The sequence below is a fragment of the Xenopus tropicalis genome, chromosome 5 (assembly GCF_000004195.4).
Source record: "Xenopus tropicalis strain Nigerian chromosome 5, UCB_Xtro_10.0, whole genome shotgun sequence".
Lineage (NCBI taxonomy): Eukaryota > Metazoa > Chordata > Amphibia > Anura > Pipidae > Xenopus > Xenopus tropicalis.
Genome location: NC_030681.2, coordinates 66,813,779 through 66,830,614, shown reverse-complemented (window position 1 = coordinate 66,830,614; position 16,836 = coordinate 66,813,779). Strand labels below are relative to the sequence as shown.

The 16,836-nt window shown below is 38.2% G+C and overlaps 1 protein-coding gene across 1 annotated transcript in view; it reads right to left on the bottom strand.

The window, feature by feature from the left end:
- rnf217 (ring finger protein 217) overlaps positions 1–15,648 on the bottom strand; it is a 61,186-nt gene extending 45,538 nt beyond the window's left edge. The window contains exon 1 of the mRNA XM_004914601.4: positions 14,659–15,648. Coding sequence (XP_004914658.1) covers positions 14,659–15,336 — 678 coding nt within the window. The 5' untranslated portion in view covers positions 15,337–15,648. The remainder of the gene's footprint in view (positions 1–14,658) is intronic.
- Positions 15,649–16,836: the final 1,188 nt, after the last annotated feature.

Here is a 16,836-nt window from a genome sequence, read left to right as displayed (position 1 = left end):
AGGCACCAGGGCCAGATGGAATAAACCCTCAAGTACTGAGAGAGCTAGGTTCAGTTTTACAGTGGCCTTTGTTTCTGATATTCTCAGACTCGCTTTCATCTGGTATGGTACCTCTGGATTGGAGGAAAGCTAATGTCATTCCTATATTTAAAATGGGATTAAGATCTCAGCCTGGCAATTATAGGCCTGTAAGTTTGACATTCATGGTGGGCAAGTTATTAGAAGGCCTGTTAAGGGATCACATACAAAATTATGTATTGGAGAATGGCATTATGAGCAGTAATCAGCATGGCTTTATGAAGGACAGGTCACGTCAGACCAATTTAATTGCTTTTTATGATAAGTTGAGTAAGAAGCTGGACAGGGGGGATGCAGTAGATATAATCTATTTGGATTTTGCCAAAGCATTTGATACCGTTCCCCACAAACGACTGCTTTCTAAACTAAGGTCTGTTGGTCTTAGTGAAGTCGTTTGCACATGGATAGAAAACTGGCTACAGGATGGGTAGTTGTTAATAGTACATTCTCTACTTGGAGTAAGATTCTCAGTGGGGTCCCTCAGGGTTCTGTATTGGGTCCACTTTGTTTAACTTGTTCATTAATGACTTAGGGGTGGGTATAAGCAATGTATCAGTGTTTGCATATGACACAAAACTCTGCAGACCAGTCAATTCTATCCAGGATGTGGCATCCTTGCAGCAGGATCTTGACCAACTGGCAATCTGGGCGGCTACGTGGAAGATGACATTTAATGTGGATAAATGTAAGGTCATGGGATGTAAAAATATGCAAGCCACTTATACCCTTAATCGGACTGCACTAGGCAAATCCATAATGGAGAAGGACCTTGGAGTCCTTGTAGATAATAAACTTGCTGTAACAAGCAAAGTCCAGGCAGCAGCTGCAAGGGCAAACAAGGTTTTGAGCTGTATTAAAAGGGGTATAGATTCAAGGGAGGAGGGTGTTATTCTTCTCCTTTACAGAGCGCTGGTAAGGCCCCATCTAGAATATGCTGTTCAGTTTTGTTCTCCAGTGCTCAAACGGGACAATATTAAATTAGAGAGGGTCCAGAGAAGGGCAACTAAGCTGGTAAAGGGTATGAAAGTCTTAGTTATGAAGAAAGACTGGCCAAGTTGGGTCTGTTTACACTGGAGAAGAGGCGCTTACAAGGTGACATGATAACTATGTATAAATATATAAGGGGATCATATAATAACCTCTCTAAATGTTTTATTTACCAGTAGGTCCTTCCAACGTACAGGAGGGCATCCACTCAGTTTAAAAGAAGGGAGGTTCTATTTAAATATTCGGAAAGGTTTTTTTACTGTGAGAGCTGTGAAGTTGTGGAATTCCCTCCCTGAATCAGTAGTGCTGGCTGATACATTATATAGCTTTAAGAAGGGGTTGAATGGATTCTTAGCAAGTGAGGGAATACAGGGTTATGGGAGATAGCTCTTAGTACAAGTTGATCCAGGCACTGGTCCGATTGCCATCTTGGAGTCAGGAAGGAATTTTTTCCTCTCTGCGGCAAATTAGAGAGGCTTCAGATGGGGTTTTTTTGCCTTCCTCTAGATCAACTAGAAGTTAGGCAGGTTATATATAGGCATTATGGTTGAACGTGATGGACGTACGTCTTTTTTCAACCTAACTTACTATGTAAAAGAGGTTGAGGCTCATTTATAAACACTGGGCAATTTTGCACCTGGGCAGTAACCCATAGCAACCAATCATTCATTAGCCTTTTTAACCAGCTTAAGGTAAAACATTAAAAGCAAACATTTAATTGGTTGCCATGAATTACTGCCCAAATGCAATTTGCCCAGTTGTGTTTATATAAAAATATAAAATCTTTCAGTAATGTCCCTGCTGCTGTTCGGCATAGGCTTGGATCCCCTCAGCCAGATAATCAGATGGATTAGATATTGTTGCAAGTTCAAACGTCAGCCACCTCCTCTTCATGGATGAGATATTCAGTTATATACAAAACATAGCCATCAACAGCTACAAAGATTGATAAAAAAAAAGAGCAGATTTCTCTTTGTAATAGAATTCTAGACCAATAAACTGCTCTTTTTGGTTCAATTACTAAGTCAATACCCATAAAACGAAAAGTACATGGAGTATGACCCTTTTCTAAATAATGTTTATAGGAAGGGATGTCTGTTTTTCCTTCAGTAAAAGCAGCTCTCAGAGTTGGACGATGGTTGCCAACCCACTCTCTAAAGAGTATTTCATGCTTTTCCCCATAAGAAAGCCCACATGGGCAAGTAATAATGTATACTACTTGTGTACTGGTGCATGTGATGCAATGTTTGATTTTTATATTTCTACCAGTATGTGGTTGTTATTTATTTTGCACAGTCTCTCCATTTTACTCAGTTTCATTTTTACACTGAACTGTTCCTTCAACAGATGAAAACTAGTCTAATGTAAAATGGTATTTTGATCCGCTGGTTTATGGATTAACTTGTTTCCCACTCTAGTGCCACATTTAAAAACCTTCACATCTAGAAATTGTACTGCACCACCCTTATTTAAGGAGAACTTTTAGGGTTCAGCATTATTACCATATATCTAAAGATTGCCCATCTCCTTGCCAAAAATATGAATTTGTTGTCTATGTAGCGATCATAAGCACTCATTTATTGGAGGGAATGACTGGATGCACACCGCAGAAAAGTAATAGAGAACATCATATAAAGCTCACAGGGCTTAAAAGTACTGTGAAAAAGAAATAATGCTTATTTGTTTATCCAACGTTTATCCAACGTATACACACACACGTCTTCCAGAAACACATTACCCATAAAGCTCTGAATTATGAAAAGTCCATCTTCCATAGAGTCCAATTTAATGAAACAGTTCAAATTTTTCTGTAATAATAAATCAGTACCCTGTACCTGATCCCAACACCCAGAGGAAAAGCTGAACTGATCAAAAAGGTCTATTTTAGAGCTAAATCGGCAGATATGCAGATAAAAACAAAGGAATTCTTTACCCCTATCTGACAATTTAGCATTAACATTATGATGTTCAGGCACATCAAAAATTTTCAGTCCTGCCAGATTGACACAGCGACCGATATCCAAGTCTTTTACTGATACTGGTCACCTAGTCTCCCACCATACACTCACCAGTTATCGGTGCATGTATCGCCACCTTAACATTTTGTATACAACATGAACATTTCATCACAAAATGGTTAATGTACAAGAAAGCAACATGATTTATTTACTTCGGTTTTTAAAAGCTATTAAATATTTATTACGCATTTTTATGTTTAGCAGTTAACTATTCTCCAGCAACTGTAATTAAAAGGCTTCTCCCCATGTCACTAATCCATAGTTACCACAGACAAGGCAGCTTGTGTTACTGATCCCTCCACAAACTATTGTTGATTTGTGGTGTATTTAATGGGAACAGACACAGCAGGTGTTCTCAGTGCTGAATGATGTTGACTGAACATATTTTTGTCAATCTTTAGGTAATATCACAAAGCACCACCAGATTAATATTGTAAAGTGTATTAGGTTAAACAAAAGGGAACTAAAGCAAAAATTTAATACAGATACATCACAAAATAAAAATACATTTTTATTTGAAATTTGTTATCTGCTAAAGTTAGCAAAACACAGCAATGCCCTTTTTTGTTGAGATCTGAAAGTGCATGGCCCACGGGGAGATATGTTGTCCGTGGTTAACCTTGTCTACCTTGGGTGACTAATCTCCCCGAAATGCCTTCCCACTGGCAATAAAGTAAATAATCGGTGGGAAGGCATTCGCATTGCTTTATTTTCCTTAGTCACATGAACTCGCAAAAGAGCATTTTGCCACGCACATTTTGTTGCAGTGAAAAAACACCTGCAAATTTCTTTCCATTGTGGGTAGTAAGAATCACCGCAGGTAAAACACAAATAGCACAATCACGAGAAAATGCTCTTGATTACATTGTCTGCAGTAACTCCCTACTCCATTGTATATGGACGTGAATTTGCGCTCAGAAAAATCACCTTTTTTTAGCAATAGGTGTAGTACTTGTGACTACATTTTATTCCACATCTATAACTACAAATTTAAAGAAGCAATTGATTTGTACCATAGAAATTCACTGAATAGCATGTGGATAATCACTTTTTCTGTAAAAAAATCACAGAATGTGCTGCTGACGTGCAATGGGGCATAAGTTGTGTGGCCAAATTAACATGCAGAGATTTATTCAGTACTAAAAATTTTACATATTTCAAAGAACTTTACATTCAACCTTGACCATTCGTAACCGTCTCTGCCCCAGTGAAGTCTCTTATCACATTTACGCCATACTGGGGCTTATTTTATTAGGTGCCAATTAACCTGATATTTGAGTGTGGAAAAAAAAAAAATTAAGGAAAAAGGCAAATACAAATTCCTTGTGGATATTGTCCTGTACAGGTGTAGACAATTGCTGTCTCTTTCCTGCTTACTTATATAAACCTTCACTGTGGGGTCGAAGTGGCAGTAAGCGGGACAGACAATTTGGGAAGAACATTTATTTGCTGTCCTAGATATTCTTTAAATAAGACTCAATAATAATGTTTTCCTGCATCTGCTAAAGTGAACTACCGCAAAAATAAAAATTTAATATACATGTCATCATACTGAAATACGACATTTTCTAAATATAATAAAATTAAAAATTCTATACTGTTTCTGAAATAACCAAGTTACTCTTCACTATCACCCTCACAGCATCTGTTTCTCAAATAACTAATTCCAGCACAAAGAATAACAAAATAACTGACTTCAGCACAAATCCTGCAAATCTTCTAGGCAAAAGGACCCCTCCAAAGGCTGTATTAGACAAAACGGTCAATCAAAATTAGACTTCCAACTGGTTTAAGGATAAGGTGTTCCAATATACACTGGAAGCTGCGGCAGGACTTTTCCCTACATTTAAGGATAAGGTGCACAAGGCATTTAAATATATCTAACACAAATGGCAGGCAAGGGGTTTTATGCATGATACCTACCTTCCTTTTCTCTGCAATAAATAGGCCACTATTTAGGGCTCTGGTACACAGGAAGATTAGTCGCCCGCGACAAATCTCCCGTGTCGCGGGCGGCTAATCTCCCCGAAATACCATCCCACCGGCGAGAATGTAAATCATTCTGCCTTGAGAGGAAACTTCCAAGATTTCGGGGGAAATCGCAGTGCCGCATATGCCATCCCATATGTAAAAGACAACATCAGAAGTTGGCAGGGTTAGAAAAAGTAAAATATAGATAATATAGGTAATATAAAAAATATGGATAAGACCCACAACTCGACCCTTTACCTGCATCTATACCCGCATCCGAAATCATACTCACAACCCGAAGAGTACCTGCTTTTCTTGCAGGTATCTGATCCGCTGCCGGACTCTAATGCATAGCATAAGAGTAAGCTTAATTTTTTTTTAAAAATTAGAAAAGAAAACAAAAAAAACAAAATAACAATATTAAAGAATGGAAATACACGTCCGAGGGTTAAAAGGGAGTTGCGTGTACTTTTGGTGTTTTAAATAGCTTATCCTGCTTTTTACAAATTAGCTCATTAAATTGTTTATCTGATGCATTAAAAATTTTACTTTTAAAATGTCTACAAACCAAAGTAAAAAGTTTTCAACAAATGTATTAAATCAAACAGGCTTTAATTGTTTTGATTTAATAGGCAAAACATTATTTTCAAACCTTCACTAAGAATAATCCCAACCCAAGGTCTAAACTGCAACAAAGCAGCACCTACAATGACATACCTTAAGTTTGAGAACTTGTTTGACAGGAGCCCTGCCCTTTCTATTATTTTCTTTTTTTTGCTCCTTGACTCACATTTCATTGACTAAAGGTCAGTTTTTCCATTCACAATACAACACTGATCAGTGTGTATGTAATTGAAAAAACAAACTATGCTGCACGAACCAAAATGACTAAAGCCCTGCAGGTTTTAAATAAAAGGCCTTATCTAATTTTGACATTTCATTTATACTGGGAATTTGCAATCTACTCTTTTGTTATTTGTAAAATGTCTAAAATTAGCTTTATAGTTTGCTAACTGAAACGGAGTTTATAAATAGGAGAAATCTACAAACTTCCATTTCTAACACACTTAAAGTAACTTGTTTAATGAATAGAGCTTGCGCTAAACCTTCTTTTCCTTTTGCTTTATGAAAAATATATGAATGTTATTTCTTTACCTACTCTCCACATAATTTACATTTCCTCACAAAAATGGGTGAAAGGTAGGGGGTTATATATTTGCAATCTATCTACCTGGCAAGGACCAACAATAAGTAATCATAATAATTAGTAATTATAAGATATCTATTATCTTTTAGGTTAATAAGTTTTAATGCAGTTTTAGATGATGTGTATAGTGATAAATTTCAGCCTAAGCACTTTACAATATGAATAGCTCTACCATGAATATTTCTTTCCTAATAATTTAACACCTTGGTTATTTGGAAAAAATCTTCAGTTATTTGAATTTTTTCTTCTTTGGTTTTGTATTACCTATGGTTTTTAATTAAAAGGTATGGTTACTTATTTGACAAAGGTTTTGTGTGTCAGATTTTAACTATACAATTACAAAGAAACACAAAAAAATGAAAGCATTTTAAAGTAACTAAAATATGATATACTGCTGTCCTGCACTGGTATAAGTTCTGTGTTTGCTTCAGAAAGACTTTTGTAGTTTATATAAATAAGCTGCTGTGTAGCCATGGGGGTAGATCTGTTATCTGCTATGTAACTGGTGCCATTTAGCCAAATTTCAATTTAAAAAGCTACCCCCATGGCTACATAGCAGCATTCTTTAAATAAACTATAGTTGTGCTTCTGAAGCAAACACACAGCTTATACCAATGCAGGGCAACAGTACATTATATTTTAATTACTTTGAAACACTTTGATTTTTGGTGTTACTGTTCCTTTAAATAAGGACAACAGTACACAATAAAAGCTGCAGTATACTGTATTGCTATCCACCTATACAACTGGATGAATGTGCTCCTTATTGGATTTATGGAAATCAGACTACCCAAAGAAGCATCTTTAATTTGGTTACAAGGGCCAAATCATAAATGAAATAGAACAGCCCCCCCTTAGACAATCTTTTCCCTTTCCTATGTTTTTTGTGATTTGACCAATATCAGAGGGGTTGCCTGCAGCTCCTGAATGGTATAGTATGCACTAAGTCCATTTGCTTATCTAACAATCTCTGTTAGGGCAAGGCCCCAGAAGGTGGATTAAAGGAGAATGTAAGTCAAAATTTAAAAAGCATACTGCCCAATAGTCCTCCTATTGTTTAGTAAAAACACCACACTTTTGGCTCACCTAATCAAGTAAGTCACACTTACTTCACATTTTCTAGAACAGGCAGCCATCTCTAAAAAGGTATTCTCCCTTCATACTGCACATGTTTCATTCCCTCCCCTCTGCCAGATCCGCTTCTGATTGGCTGGTGGGCATGTGTAACACAGAACAGGAGACTGGATCAAGTTACACACATGCGCAGAGAATAGGAAGGCCGCTGGCAGCCTACAGAAAGGCCAGAGAGATTTCAGTGATGTCACTGTAGTCTTCACACTTCTGTAGGCTGCCAGCACCATATCTCAGAGAAGCAAGCATGGATCTGGGAATTTAGATATGCAGTAAGTACTTAAAAAGAATGCCTTTAGACTTACTAAAGCCTCATGCTTGGGGTGAAGACACACTGAGCTTATAGTAGCAACAACTTTTTCATAACTCCAGAAAATACCTTGCCATAGACAATAATGAGAAATTCCTCTGCTAAAACACATGTAAAGACAATTATCAGTAAATGATCAGCATCGTCTATTTTAGTAGCCACAACAAGTAGCTGCTACAAGTAGCTCCGCTTGTCTTCACATTAATTCTCAAGCCAACTGACAAGTGTACACATTGACAATACATTCAACAGCATTCTGTCTTGACACAGATTATTTCTTAACTTTTGCACATTTTTCTAACACCTAGGGGTGCTACCTACTATAAGGCAAGTTAAGGAACTTGTCTCAGGTGGCAGTGGGCCACAGGTTACTGAGTGCAGCAAAAAGTTTGGTCCCAATACCTTCAACAGCCTATATTCTGTTTTTTAAACTGGAAATTTGTCTCTTCTAGTGCAAAGATTGCAATCGCACACCCTGCCTTAGAAATGTAGACCCTTCTTGTTTCATCATATCCATCAATACTAGTATTTTTCTGCGTAAATCTAAAGATAAAATACAATAAACAGGTCATTAAAAAAGAGTCAAGCTGCTATTACAGATACATTATGCAACCACTGTATCATTTAGCTTCTATTTTTGTACCTGCATAATAAGATACATGGCAGCAGTATAGTAAGATAAATAATTAAGGGAACTGAATGAAAATGTAATAAGTTTTACCTCAATGCAAATTTAAAGTTTTCTAAATATAATCACTGTGCCATTTCTAAAATAGATTACTCTTTACAATTCCCCTTTTAGCAATCTGTCTGCTTTTAAAAACATTAATATGTATTAGTTCTGCCTGTGCTTAGACAATGCATTTGAGATATACACAGATATTTTTAACTATCTATCCTTTCATCAATCTATTCATTCATATTTAAAATTTCTTTAAATGAACCTGGTGAATTTGACCCTAGTATGTGAGCCTTAATATTATGTAGACAATAATAACTTGTAATATACAAGTTATATAAGTGTGAATTAAATAGCAATATATCCCCATTTAAAGTCCATGAGACAGAAAGGAAGGGCTAAAACTGCCAATTATGTAGCTATTTTTAAAACAGTTTCTCTGTTAATTGTACTTGAGTAAACACTGAAGATTCTAAAAATATTTTTTGTAACAAGTTTTTCCATGTAATTCAATGTTTGTAAGTAGGTAGCACTCCTATTCATAACATTTTTAAGTAGAAACAGTGGCACTTAGTCTCACATAAAAAATAAAAAAGAGTCTAAAATAAGACAATCATCTTTCTCATTGTTAAAAGGAGCACTTTCACCTTAAAATAGTGACAAGGACAAAAAACACTTTGCGTGTAATACAGGTAAATACAGTTCCTTTTAAGAAGCATGGTAAAAAAGAAAAATCTTGTTAATAAATGGGAAAATCCATTGCTGGCTTAAAAATATATACCAATATATAACAGGGTGAGGATAAAAGGGCATATGCATTTTATATAACTTAACTTACTATACTAATTTACTGTATGGTATCAAATTTGTAAGCTTGTAGTTGTTGAAAGGCAAGTAGGCACGTTTGTTTTCCACCTACCCATATATTTCAGCTTGCATAATTCAAAAGAGTGAACAAAGAAGAAACTACAAGAAACAGAGTGCATGACCTGCATCTCATATAGAATAGTATGTCTTTTAATATAACCCTGACTGAACACCTGTTTTGCATGTTTATATCACCCTCCAAAGGAGAGTACATAGCAGCCAAGATATACTATTGGTGCTTTTGGAAAAGGTAAAAAATGCATACATTTTCATCCAAATTGATATGGCCGCAGAATGCTCACCCCAACTTTCTGCTAATGCGATAATGATTTATCTTCGATTTATATGTTTATTAACATGAATGGAAGCAGTCATAATTGCTCTTATGTGGTACTCTTATCCAAAAATATGAAACATGCTACTTTAAGTAAAGATACAAATATAGATGTTAATATTTATCATAAATCAAGCACATTGGTCAAATTACACGGGAGCCAAAGAATGTGACCAGATTGTTCGATCTACAATAAATATTTTGACCACTGATATGTCTTGCAGAGTAAAGAACCCTGTTTATATACTTTCTTTACTTGCATCCCTGCAATATATAATTGTTTGAAATGTGTTCTGGGCCTGTCAGTGGTGGCAGTAGCACAGTTAAGAGGATGATAAATGTTAAAAGAGATTGTAATGGTCAGCCTTAGAGAGATCTCTCTGAGCTACCAAATACTTCTGTGTTCTGTGCTTGACAAATAAAGTTTCCGTCTCTGATGAAATAATAGCTGCGGCTCTGCTAAAATTATTTGGAGGACCAACCACATGGTACAGGACCTCACAGGGATCTTCAACCTTTTTCCAAATAAGGTTCTTCATGAGCTCCCCCCAGCCAGCTGATTATGACTTACAGTCTTCTTTAAATAACATCACCTTCTTAAAGGGGACCTGTCGCCCTAAACATAAAAGTTGTGCAATAATAGTCCTTTTCAAATTAAGGAGAAAGGAAAGGTCTAATTCAGGGGTCCTCACCCTTTTGACCTGTGAGCTACATGCAAATATAAAGAAAAGTTGGAGAGCAACACAAGCATGCAAAAAGTTCCCCTATGTTGACTAGCAGCCTACATGAGGTTTTGTTTGGTTGTATGCCTGGTTTTATACAGCTAAAGCTTGCCTCCAAGCCAAAATTCATAAATAAGCACCTGATCTGAAGCCACTGGGAGCAACACCCAAGGGGTTGGTGAGCAACATGGTGCTCATAAGCCACTGGTTGGGGATCACTGGTCTAATCGCTGGGGGTTGCCAAGTGATCCAATTCCTTCTCCTGCTTTCACACTGCTACCACGTAGAGTGAAAAACCAACTAAACAAGAAATTCGCCTTTTTCACTCTACAACACATTCGCCAGCCCGGGACTCCAAGGACAGACAAGCGAAGGAAGTGGATCCTCGGTCACATTAACCCTGGGTCAGTGCAGTTTTCTGCTAACAGAAGCAGTTGCCCGGGGTATCAGGTAAGTGATTATAATCACTGGGTGTGCCCAACATTTAGCACCCCCCAGTTACTGTAACTTTTCTTCTTCTTTAAAACATCCAAACTTGTACAGGTAAGGGATCTGTTATCAAGAAAGCTCCGAATTATGGGAAGGCCATCTTTTAATGGCCACTCCTTTTAATCAAATTATTCACATTTTTGAAAAAAAAACGTACCTTGTATATATTCCCATTTAAGATATAATTAATCCTTATTGGAAGCAAAATAATCCTATAGGGTTTATTTAAGGTTTAAATTAGTTTTTTGTAGACTTAAGGTATGGAAATCTAAATTACAGAAAGACCCCTTATCCTGAAAACCCCAGGTCCCGAGCATTCTGCATAACAGGTCCCATACCTCTATTTAAAAAAAACAGAGTTGTTAATAATATATTGCCTGGCCTGCCTCTATGCCTCAGGCATAGAAGCAGGGCAATCAATGACTTTCATTTTCCATTCAACACTTTCCTAGATGTCACTGCACTCCTCACAGTCTTTAAGGGCAATGGCCTGCAGGAAAATTAGTCGACCCATGGTAGCCAAGAATAACCGCAGGTAACTTATTTCCCTATAGAAGCATGGAGGAAACTTTGTGCTGCATATGCCTTCCCACAGGCGATTCCCTTTATTGCTTGTAGGAAGGCATTTCAGGGAGATTAGCTGCCCATAGTAGCTGAGATTTAACCGCAGTACTAATCCCCCCGTGGGCCACTGCCCACTGTGTAGCCTGTACATATCCATTAGTTCCCCCATTCTAGCGCATACACAAGATTTTAGGATGAGGCAAAACTTGTCTTAATAACAATGCCCACAAAGTGTCACATGCTTGCTTACCGCAATTGTGAATTCCAAGACACCTAGAAGTAATTTATATAGTGATACTCAATGGCTATCCATAGAAATGTTGGAAAGCACTGTAGTGAAGGTCAAATTTATATATTGTGTAAAAAAATGCAAAAAAAACTAAATGTTAATATTTTAACGTCATGGTAAACTATGTAAAATCATGTGTAGTTATGTAGTAAAGTTATTTAATTATTTTGTGTGAACATACAAGTGAGTAAAATCCTTGCAAGTCAATTTGATAAAGAGGCATAAAATGGATTAGGCAAAGTATGAAGTTAATGCAAAGCAAAGTAATGCCATAACTTTTGGGGTTAGCATGGTGCAAAAAAATAAATAAATAAAAGTATAAATATGCTAATTAGCATTTTGTAATGAATTATTTCCATTAGCTTTGCTTGAAAAAGGGCAACATTTGAAAATGAAACTAAAGCCACATTCTACTTCCTGATCCCAAAAGATCAAAATCAAACAATACCAGCAGTCCATTGAGAAGCCTCTGTATAAGGAGCTGCTCTTTTTCTTAAATTATATTAGTTGGGGGAATGGGGGGGAGGTTTATTTATAAAGAGGCTTTGGACAGCTGGTTTGATTTTTTCTTTGGGATCAGAAAGTAGGCTTTAGTATTATTTTTAGATTTTGCCCTGTCTAGAACAAGGAATAATAAAAACCATATATGTTTCCTTATTTTAGAAAAAGGTAATACATATGTTCAGCTCAAGCATTTATTGCATCAATGTTGAAAAAGGGGTTGTGCTGTGCCTTTAAGAGTTATTTCCTTAATAAACCAATGGTGATATAAAAAAAAAGAAAAATCACAACTAAAATGCAATGCACTAAGGCAATTTTCAGTTCAGACCTCTTATTTAGTCACTCTAGGGCTCACTGGCTTTACAATACTTGAATGGTAAGAGTGCTGACATTATAATGTCACTGGCTATGCAAAATGGTTATAGCAAGGGCACACTAAGCTGACTTACGACTTTTCTCCACAGGCGGTTTTTATAGGTGTAGTGCAAAACAGATCAGCTCTTACGCACACACACTCAAAGCTCCAAACACAGGCCTGGCGTCGGTATGCATATATTCACGTTTTTGTGCTGATATGTACTACATGTAGCTCTACACAACGCGTTGCCAGGCCTGTAATTGGAGTTGGGGGGAGGGATGGGTACGTAAGAGTGGATCCGCTTTTCTCCATTTCTATAAAAAATTGCCTGCTGAGGAAAGCGCTCAATCCGCTTAGTTTGCCCTTGGGCAATATACTGCCTTGTTCAACGTAATTTAAACATACAGGGCATGTACTGAACACTCTTTTTGCCTATTGTTTTAATCACAACAGTTCAATAGTTTTCATTATTTTAACTAAACATGGCAAATAGGGACACTAAAGCATTATGTGGTCCTTATATATATAGATTGCACAGATAATCATTTATGTACTGGCAATCTAATTATCTACTTCCAGAAACCAAGCATGGAGTACCATCAATATCCCAGCAAAAAGAAATAACAGAACCCAGAGCATTTTTTTTTTTTTTTTTTTTTTTAGATTAAAATGGCAAGTTTGCTCAGAATAAGCCCTATTAATTACATTCATGTTAAACAAGACAGTAAACTGCCCCATTAAGAGATATTTCCATAAATCATGTATTCAATCAATGAAAAGTTAGATTGTGTTTTTTTCAGTATATGTATCCTTTTGAAGATGAATATGTTGCAAACATTTCTTTGCTACATTTTAACAAAGCTAAAGCTATTCTTGGATAATGTGGCTGTTCCTTATATACTAATTTCTACATGTGGACAGCTCTTGCTGGTTTTATACTCAGTTTCTCTATAAGGTATTCTAATGAGTCATTGCTAGGATGATCAGCTACAATCGCCAAAGCCTTCTTGTAATGACTGCCTTCAGAAAAGCAATGCATGCATTGCACCAATGGAAAGAAAAACAAATGCCCACATCCTCTGCATTTATCACACAACATACCCTGTGAGTGGAACAGGTTGTTTTCTCAGCAGTATGAAGATAACAGTCAAGCCATACAGGAAGTGACCCTGTCATATACAGGAGAGGGGCAGGGGTGTGAGAAGTGTTTCTTAATCCAAAACAATTTAGATTTTCTTTTAAAAGTCTGGAAATAGCAATCCTATCAGGATGGTCTTATGACAGACTTGTGCAATATACATAGTTCTCTTAAGAACGCACTGATCTGTTACAGTACAAAATTAAACCTATCAAATTTAAGATTAATAGAAAATTAAAGCTTGCAGTTATCTATGTTACACTCCAAACAATAAGCAATACATGCATCATAGTTTATTCCTTTTGATAAGAGTAATTATCAAAAGAAATGCATCTCTAAAAAAAAGGGTTGCAGTTCTGTATAATAGAAAAACGAACACCAAGCTTGACAGGACACAAAGAGTGGGGGAATGAGGAAGAATTACCCTAAGAATTGAAGTGACGCATTTCATATTGAAAAACTTCCCCATTACTTCAGCAGAAAATATATTCCATTCTCGCAGGGGCAGATTATGATGTTTGTGACACTGGGGCTGTTCTTGCATCATTATTGACATACATGTAATTTCTGTATCTTTACAACACATCACTCATAGAACAGGTCCTCTGTCCTCCTTGTCCAACTATGATTTATTTTCTTACATTAGTGAGTGTAATACTTAAACGAGTAGTCATAATAGATTAAACCTCTCATTACTGCTTAGTTTGCAGGACAGCACAAAGAGTTGCTAACAAAGTTTCCAGAGCCAAAAATAAACTCTAATTTCTAAAAATCAAGAGCCCCCTCTGCCACTCGTATTGGTTAATATGTGTATGTATAATACAGTATTATGTGGAATATGGTAATAAGGATATTATGGAATATGGGAATAAGGATATTAAAATCACTCCTAGTAAGGATAAACTGGAAATAGCATCTCCAACTTCAGCTACTGCAGTCAGCAGCAAGTAGCAGCACTTTTACTCACATGCGACTGTAGAAAACAGGCCTACCACCACCATTGCAGTTGCGTTACCTGGGAGCTCAGGTATCTCTTGAGGCATTCGTCACAGACGGGCTTTTTACAGCAGGGCAGGGGTTTGAGAGATCTGTCCTCCAAGCACACCCGACAGCTCATCATCACTTTGAGCGCTGAGTCCCCCACGTTGCTGATCAAGATGGGAGACAGTTCCAGCTCCAGGCTGGTGGGGCTAAGGGCCAACTCGCCGGTACTACTGAGACGGGAAGCCCGTGTGGGAAGCTCAGGCAAGCTGCCTTCATCAATATGGTACAAAGGGGGCAGATCGCTTGACAAATCGCTCTCCACGCAATACACCGTGCAAAGTACGCTGCACCTCTTTCTAGTCTTAACAGCTATCGAGCCACCCCCCTGTGCCCGTGACACAGTCCCAGCTCCAGGCTGGCACCCCACGGCCTCAATGTCCCTATCAGAAGGGGGAGTATCCGGATAACAGGAGGCGAGTGGCCCTTCATAGTGCACTGCACTAATACTATCGACCCGGTGCTCCTCACAGTCCACAGAAGTAGCCAGCTCCCGGTCGTCATATGCGATCGCCGAAACTCTGTCACTTGCAGGTGGTATCTGTCCTCTCTCACGCCCTCCATCCTCCTCTTCCTCTTCGTCTGCCTCTTCTTCGCTGCTGCCAGTATTGCCCGTGTTGTGCGGCTCTTCATGCTGATCCCCCATTCCCATACAGCGGGGCCAGCTGATTGCAGACGCAAAGCGCAGGTCACTTTTGCTTCCGGGTCCCTCCAGGGGCCTCTCTCTGCCTCCGTGATTTGTAAGTGACAAGGGCACCAATGGCTCCCTCAGTGCAGACTCTTACGGGTTCAGGCGTCAGCCCCATGCACTGCCTGTGCCTCTTTGCCCCGCAGTCGCAGCTTTCTACTTCCCTGTGCAACACTCACTTACCCCAGATTGCACGGCTGTCTGCCTCTCACACCCAGCAGCCAAGGGGAGGAGCTAGTCTGCATCTTTCCTGCCTCACTTACCGTATTCACCCCACTAAACCTGAAACAGGTTAGAGAAGATCAGTTATTATCGTATTTAGTCTAATAAATGTCACCCTTTTCAACCAAAGTCAAGCATAGCTACTTTAAAGGAATACAGTCATGGAAAAACATGTTTTATTCAAAACACATCAGTTAATAGAGCTTCTCCAGATGAATCCTGTAATCAAATCTGTTTTTCAAAACCTCAAACAGAGTTTTTTATATTTAACTTTGAAATGTCACATGGGGCTAGCCATATTCCTCATTTCCCATGGTGCCATAGCCATGTACAGAGGCGGGCCAAGTTGGCCGAGCACCCTAGGTGACCCAGCACCAAAATCTAAAAAGTTTTCTACCCATACTGCTCCGTATCCAAGTTTGGCCCACTGTGCATGCGCGCGCAAGGCACCCCGCCTCCCCTGTTCGCGCATGGAAACCCCTCTCCCCCTGTATCGCGCATGCGCACTGGGGGGGGGGGGTGCGACCGGGGGCTGCCACGGGGCGCCCAATTTGGAAATCCGGCCCTGTGTTTGGGAACAAAGCATTTTTCAAAAACACATGTTGAAACTGCTCCCCCAGGTCCAAGCAGCAGCAGCAGCAGGGTCCCAGGAAATGAACACTAAGGGGCTGATTTACTTACCCACGAACGGGTCGAAATGAGTCCGATTGCGTTTTTTTCGTAATGATCGGTATTTTGCGATTTTTTCGTATGTTTTGCGATTTTTTCGGATTCTTTACGAATTTTTCGTTACCAATACGATTTTTGCGTAAAAACGCGAGTTTTTCGTATCCATTACGAAAGTTGCGCATTTTTCGTAGCGTTAAAACTTACGCGAAAAGTTGCGCATTTTTCGTAGCGTTAAGTTTTAACGCTACGAAAAATGCGCAACTTTTCGCGTAAGTTTTAACGCTACGAAAAATGCGCAACTTTTTACGCAACTTTCGTAATGGATACGAAAAACTCGCATTTTTACGCAAAAATCGTATTGGTAACGAAAAATTCGTAAAGAATCCGAAAAAAATCGCAAAACATACGAAAAAGTCGCAAAATGTTCGTTTTCAAGTCGGAACTTTTCCAATTCGGGTCGGATTCGTGGGTTAGTAAATCAGCCCCTAAGCATATTTATTATAGTTTGTAAGCCAACATCACTGGTGTTACCTACATATTTTTGACTACTTTTCAGTTATTCAAGAGTATGTA